Genomic DNA, 7,342 nt, shown 5'->3' on the forward strand with positions numbered 1-7,342 from the left:
TGCAGTGTATTATTTGTTGAAACTGTACTTTCGATTTGATTTGAAACTGTCTCATTGCTGTCTGTTTATCAATAAAACTTTGAAAAGAAAAAAAAAAAAAAGAATGGTAAGCCTTAGGACTGGCAAGATAGCTCAGCAGACTAAGCACCTGCTTAGACGAGCACAGGGACTGGGGTTCGAGCCAGCCACCGAGACCGGGCATGGTGGTACAACCCTGTAATCTCAGCGCTGGGGAGGCTGAAAACAGGAGGATCCCTACGAGTCTGAGCTGCGTAGTGAATGAGACCCTATATCAAATACAAAAACAATAAAGAAGAAAAAAAAAAAAAAAAAAGAACGGTAGGCCCTGTGTGGTACTGGAACAGTGCTAGCCTACAAAAGGAACTCAGACTGCTGTGTGTTTTAATACTACCAGTAGCTAAATAAAACAATACAACTCAAATTCTCTAGTATAAAATTCCTTGTAATTTTTTCTCTTTACAAAAACTTTTTCAGAAAATATTAAATACCTTTACCTTTGAAATCATGTCAAGTTGATTCATTTTTGTTTTGTGCTAACTTTATCCCAAAATATCTAATTATTTTCATGAACACTTAAGCTTATTAATTTAGGAAGCCTATCATATGCTATGCAGTGTACTCATTTTTATAAGTATTATATGATTAAATTATTTTGTTTGTTATTTTAGGGTATAAATGGTTTTGAAGTTCAGAAACAAAACTGCTGCTGGTTGCTGGTTACACACAAACCTTGTGTAAAAGAGGATGTGGTAAGTTTTTTTATATAAACTTAGAAGTAAACTTTTAAATTCACAGTTACTTTAAATATGCATGAAAAGAATAGGACATCCAAGGTGATTTATGTGCATAATTATAACGACTGAAGATTATAAAGCCTGGAAAGCTTTCATTCCAATGGCTCTTTGGGGTTGGAGGAGATAAAGGAATGAAGTATAAATATGTATGCCACCATTGCTTACTGTGGTTCAGCAAAACACATCCTTTCGGACACAGCGAAAAGTTCATGGACATCAAACATAGTGGATCCAAATTTCAAATTTTATTTGCCATTTAATAACTCCAGCCTGGAACAGATAATTGGAGGAGGAGGGGATTAGCCTTGCTGTGCATTACTGGCTTCACAGATAAAAATAAATTGGACATTCCTTGCCTGGATTGCTCTGGGAAATCTTCATATATGTGCTTGGTTATTTATTTTCCTGAAGTGATTAAATGGGTCTGTATAAGCTAATATTAACCAGGTACTTTTAATTCCTGGTGAGTTTAGAAATTCAGGCTGTCTTATTCAGATAGACAGCACAGCAGGGATATGGAATCAGGCATTGCTGGCTCAGGTACTCGTGTTCTCTTCAGAGCATGCCATCTTCCTTTGGGTATTGGTCCCTGTACTTTGTTCTGCTGCAGGTGGTTATCATAGCAACTCCAGCAAAATGACCTGCTTTGCCTGTGATATGTGTCTTCTTCCCAGAGGAGTTGGATAGAGCAAGGAGACTGAGTGAGCAGCACAGTCGTGACTGATGGCCCCACCAGACTCGGATGGTGTCTGGAGGGAAAGTGCTACTCAGGACTACTGGGCAGACCGGAACAGTAGCTATCTTGTGTAAACTATAGCTCAGACTTCATATTATATGTTTCACTAGGTGGTCACGCTGTGCCACAGGATAGACTGTAACACCTAGGGTGCTGCCAGGGTCAAATGCAGGTGATGCCGCGCAGGAAAGAGACAAGCATAGGATCAGGGTCGCTAGGAACAAACAAGGCATACACCAGGCTCAAGTGGTGTCATTTTCACTTACAGCAGGCAGTTAAAGACAACACGATCCAGCTCCTTCCCATGTGTCAGGACCGTAACACATGCCCCAAGAGCACTGGGACTGCTTGCACCCCATGTGGTACTGCAGTAGAGGACCCTGGCCCTTATTCCACAGGACATGAAGTCCAGGATGTTGAGGACATGCCCAGTGGCCATTAACTTGCTTATTGTTAGTTGATGCACGTGTAACTAAGCAATTCCAAGGAAATTTTACCTGTGCTCCCATACAAAGGGAACAAGACTTCCCTGCCTGTGTTCTGCGGTTCTTTGTGTGCAGCATGATGAGGAGTTTCCCATTGCTCCTGTATAGAAGGCAGAGCCCTCTTTGGGAACCCAGCAGAGGCGCTGGCTGTGCTTGGACACCTTCTCTCACGATATATGTGTCTTTGTATCAGTCTAAAATTTAAATAATGTCCTAATGCATTGGGATCCTGGACAGGTTTTTGAATATGAACAAAGCACTTTCAGTGTTACACAAGCTATAAGGAAAAAACAGCTAAGTTTAATGAAGTCTGAAGGTGAAAGGAACACTCAGCAAGCAGGCTCATGCCAGCAGGAAGGAACTAGCACAGTGCAGACTGTGTTAGGCTTAAGGTTTAAAATATGTGCTCTGCACAGAGCACCACCCATTTGGCTTTTGAGAACATGGTTGACAATATGATCGACAGGGTGCTGAGTCTTGTCAGCTGCATCTATGGGGCATGCCCTTTCCCATAATTCACATGTTGATATGGTCTGTGTCTATAATTGGATGCATGAGATGCGGTCCATGTGTATGAACCTTTAGCAAGCTCCAGGTGAAGAAAGGTCATTCACTGTAGGCCATGCTGGCTGTTGGGCACAAGTGTGTCTTGGTTTGAAAATTCAAGAATTTCTAGGGGTCTTTGTTATTTCTGTCTTTGCTTCTTCGTAGTGGGCTTAGACCTGAAGTCGGGGCAATGACCCTGGGGTGTTGCCCAGGTCTGGTGGATGAAGGAGAGTGTAGTCCCGTGGCTGCCAAGTATGCCATGTCTATTACTAGGACAGCTTTCATATACCACATTCAAACATCTGTCATAGAATTAGATAAAATGGTAGTTTACTTAGTGTATAGTAATAGTTGGGAGAAAAATGGTATGCAAGGTTTACTTTTAAGAAAATAAGTTTTTTATGTGTGAGAGAATGAAGAAAGTAGAGGGAAAAGTCATTACAGAAGTATGCAGTGTGCATCCGAAGCGCTCAGAAAAGCCAGTGCACAGGCTTATCCAGGAGAAGTGAGCGGTGCACCTGACCTGTCCACAGGCAGCCGCGCACATGTCTGATGTTCTCCTTGTTCATTGGTTCAGATGGCGGCTCTGAAGAAAGCCAGTGGTGATGCCGTCTTGAAATTTGAGCCCCTTGTTCTTCACGTGCAGTGTCGGCAGCTGCAGGACGCACAGCTTCTGGTAAAGGCTCTCTACTTGAACTGATAGGTCTGTGAACTGACTTCATCCTAACCTTCGCATCTGGAAAAATGTTACTTGCTTATTGAGCTAGTTTTAATTTGTTCGATAGCCCATATGATCTATTTGTTCCTTTTTCTGTTAGAAAAAAAGAGAGTGCCTGATAAACACTAGCAAAATGTAGTACCTGTTGTGCTTTGGGGTTTTTGCAAGGAAACAGTAAAGTACAGGACACATTTTGTAAGATTATTTAGTCACACAAAGAATCATATACAAAAAGAGTTCAAGAAATCTGTCCATATGCTATAAAGACCAAAGAATCCAGCTGAGGGCCTAGATCCTAACATCCTGCATGAGTCCAGCTAAAGACCTAAAGCTCATAACAGTGCCTTCCACAAACCTATCTGGAGGCCTAGAGCCCCTGACAGTGTCTCGTGCTGACCCTCTTCACGGATCTTCACTGAGAAGACCCAGAGATCAGTGGTGGAAAGCAGAAAGTGTGTGCCAGCAGGATGGACAGTCTGTGCCAGCAGGCTGAGGGACCTGCACTGGCGCCAGGAAGCAAGCCTCAAGGTAAGCACCAGAGCTCCCCAAAAAGTACCACAGCCCTCCTCAGCAACAGTGAGGTCCCAGCTCCTCCAGCAATGAGGAAAGCCGAGTTCCAATTAGGAAAGCCAGTCAGCGTGCAAGCTTCCCCAGGAGAAGTGAGCACTGCACCAGCTTCCCCTTCAGAGCCAGAAAGTGATGCTCAAGATGAGGACCAGAGCTCCCGCAGGTGAACCACAGCCATCCTGTGACAATGAGGTCCTGAGCTCCTCCTCAGACAAGACAACCAAGTTCACCAGCAAAGCCAGCATGACAAGGTCCCCCAGCAGAATAGCCCAAGAGAGCCAGCCACTTCCAACATCTTCCCTAACAGCCTCCCAGCAGTTTGCCCAGTTCTGCCTCTGATCCTGCTGGCCACTATCCTCACTCAGGTAGGCCTCCCATACCCACGCTGGTTCAGTTCAGCTGAGTGTAACAAGTTGACCACCAGTTGGCAATCCACCACAGTATCCAAATGAGGCTTTTTCATTTTTTTCCCCATTTAAGTGAGTATTAGGTAAAGATGATTAGTTATGATTCTGTTTCTTTGCCCAATTCACTTTTATATCTTTTATGTGTTTACGTAGAAAGTTAAATTATATCACCAGGATTCACTTACAAGAATGTATGGAGTCCTAGTATGTCAGGCACCAGAGGACCATGAGGAGCAAGATTAGAAACTGTCAGTGGTTCCTGTGGAGGTTAGGAGACAGCTTAGCAGTACATAAGGCAAAGGACTGCCAGATGCAAAACGCCCACAAAAGGTCAGCCTGAGGAGGTATTCTTCAGGGATGGAGAGTGGCGTAAAAGGTGGCTTTTAGTACAGCCTTCCCTGAAGAGGGCTCTTTAACATGACTTAAAAGAAACAGAGCTAAACCTGTAACTGGAAAATAAACATTCCAAGGGCTGAGAAATTATATAGTACACAGTTTCAGAAGCAAGCAGGGTGTGGCGTGCTCACAGACCAGAAGAATGAGGTATACAGGGGAGGGTGGACCAAGTGAAGAGATGGGGAGACGAGGCCATCTAAGGAGTTACAGACCAGAAAAAAAGGTCTGCATTGGTTTTGGGTGCAAAGACAAGTTAGTGAAGAGGTGGTCGCCGCAGGATGTGGCCTGATGACCTTCATTATCTGGAAACATCTGTCCTGCTCGCTGTGGACATGGCCTCAGGTCGCAGCACAGAAAAAGGTGAGACAGACAGATTCAAAGTCTGTTTTAGTGTTTGGATCAATAGGATTGTGAGGTTGCCCGGATTTTGAGATGGCCCAAGAGAGAAGGTGGAGAAGGAGCAGAAGTAAACTCCTTGGTCTGACCTGCGCACCCGGATGCCCTTTACTCAGATCGGCAGCACTGCAGGCTGGCAGGTAGGAACCAAAAGCTGGAGTCAGAAAGTGTGAAATGTTTACAAGAGGCCTGTTTAGAGGCCAGGCACTGTCTGCTAGGGCTGCCATAATAAGGTGACTTAAAAGAAATTCATTTTCTCACTGTTCTAGAGGCTGAAAGTTGAAGATTAAGATGTCTCCCTGCCTGCGGGCTTGGTGTCTGGGAAGGCCTCACACTGATTTGCAGATGGCTGCCTGCTGCCTTTCCTCTGCAGTCACAGTCCCTTCTGAGGAAGCCGGAGCCATGCCCTCAGGGCTTCCTCCAGCTTAATTACCACCAAAGGCCTTATCGCCTGGTGCAGTCACTTTCTGGCTGAGAGATTCAGCGTGGGACTTGGGTAACCCTGTGGACATAGTTCAGTCCGTTGCACACCTAAGCAAAAGTTTCAAATAGGGTTTGGCTAGAACTTGAGAGGAGAGGTTCAAATAGCACTGCAGACTTGCTGGGGAGATTCCGGGGCGCCCCACTTAGAGCCCCACCCCAGAAATGGGAACTGGGTGCAAGCAGTGCAGGGATGGCAAGCACCAAAGCTAAGCAGAGCCTGAGCAGTTGGCCGGACAATGGTATTGCTTGGTGACATGAGAAAGACTGGCTGTGAAAGAAGATTTATAAGGGGCAGAATCAGTGTCACTGCAGAAATCTGAACTCGAAGCAGGATTCCTCCACACACATGTGGCACAGGATAGAATCTCAAAAGGAGAGCTTGTGCATGGAGCAACTGTGGTACTGTTGACATCTGGGGGCTCTTAGATGTCCTTACGTATCAGAATTTAACCTTTTGGGGGCTCTTGTGCTCTGTAGTACGTTTAAATAGCATCCCTCATCTCTGCTCTACATGCTAGCCCACACACCCACCCCTATTAATCCTACCTCTAGTTGTGACCTCTTAGCAGCCTACAATGTCTCCAGGTGCTGCCAAATGTCCACTGGGGGACAAAAATCATTCTTGATTAAGAACTGTGATTAAGAAAACAGTCCCGAGAAGCTGGGGAGATAGCTCAGTGGAATAAGCGCTTGCCTGGCAAGTGCAAGGGCCTGAGTTCAATCCCCGGTTCCGAAAAAAAGAAAATAAAGAAAAGAAAAGAGTCCCACAGCTGGTCCCAAGGCGCCACTTAGAGACATGTACATGTTTAGAACTTGTACAAGGTAAAATAACTTAGACCGTACATTTCAGAATGCTTACACTTTATGTTTTTCTCCTATTATTTTAACAAACTTTAAGATTAGAAAGGACACTGAGATGATCTGTCTTTACTTGAAAAAAGCTCCCTTGCTTAAAAGAGAAATTTTGTGTGTTTTGTTTCCTTGTATCAGCGTGGTTATAGGAGTGGTTGTTTTCTGATTATCTTCTGCTTTATGGAAACTGACCCTAGCCAGATGCCTCTGTATCTTATGGAATTCTATTTTTTTGGTGGAACCAGGGATTGAACTCAGACACTTGTGATTGCCAGGCAAGCGCTTATTCTACTGAGCCATCTCCCCGGCCCCTGGAATTCTGATTTTATTCTTTTCCAGTGGCACCTCCAAGCTTTGTTTTCTGTTCTCTTAATAGGAATTCTAATAGGACTTTTCAGCATGTCTGTAGCCAAAAGACCTCAGGTTTGGGGCTTGTGTATGTTTCTGCCACTTGTGGAACTGAACAGATGACCTTAAGTATCAGGATTTAACAAGTGTTGTTTTCTTACAGCATGCGGTGGCAGTTGATTCTGGTTTCAGGAACTCCGGCATCACAGTGGGAAAGAAAGGAAAGACCATATTGGTAAGATAACTTTTGGCAAAAAGCAACTCTAGAGTGTAAAATGATCCAGGTCATGAATAGCCTAACTGGGCTCCCGCCTTCGTCCTCTCCTCTGTCCAGTTTTCTTTTCCAGAGACCTGCAGTGGCATGTTCTGTCTACAGGCAGCGTCCAGGGCTTCCACTAAAGATTGAGTTCCTTTGTGTGATGCCATCCACTGTTTACTTTTAACCAGATTCTTGACTCTGCCCGCCACAGCCTGAGTAGTCGAGGCCCCATAGGATGCAGTGACGAGGAGCGAGAGCTATGGAGGAGCAGAGTGCAGCGTGCCAAGTCCGCCACCCTGCAGCTGGGCTGTGCGCACTTGTGCGAACTCCTCTG

The 7,342-nt window shown here is 44.9% G+C and overlaps 1 protein-coding gene across 3 annotated transcripts in view; it reads left to right on the forward strand.

Annotated features, from left to right (window-relative positions):
• Positions 1-7,342, forward strand: part of Tyw3 (tRNA-yW synthesizing protein 3 homolog) — a 26,759-nt gene that overhangs the window by 3,724 nt on the left and 15,693 nt on the right. For 2 of the 3 annotated variants that reach the window (XM_004634004.2, XM_023718270.1), the window contains exons 2-4: positions 690-770; positions 3,160-3,258; positions 6,913-6,984. In XM_004634004.2, coding sequence (XP_004634061.1) covers positions 690-770; positions 3,160-3,258; positions 6,913-6,984 — 252 coding nt within the window. The remainder of the gene's footprint in view (positions 1-689; positions 771-3,159; positions 3,259-6,912; positions 6,985-7,342) is intronic. The other variant, XM_004634005.3, reaches the window with a different exon arrangement.

Source organism: Octodon degus, unplaced genomic scaffold (genome assembly GCF_000260255.1).
Source record: "Octodon degus isolate 3935 unplaced genomic scaffold, OctDeg1.0 scaffold00057, whole genome shotgun sequence".
In the NCBI taxonomy this organism is placed as follows: Eukaryota; Metazoa; Chordata; class Mammalia; order Rodentia; family Octodontidae; genus Octodon; species Octodon degus.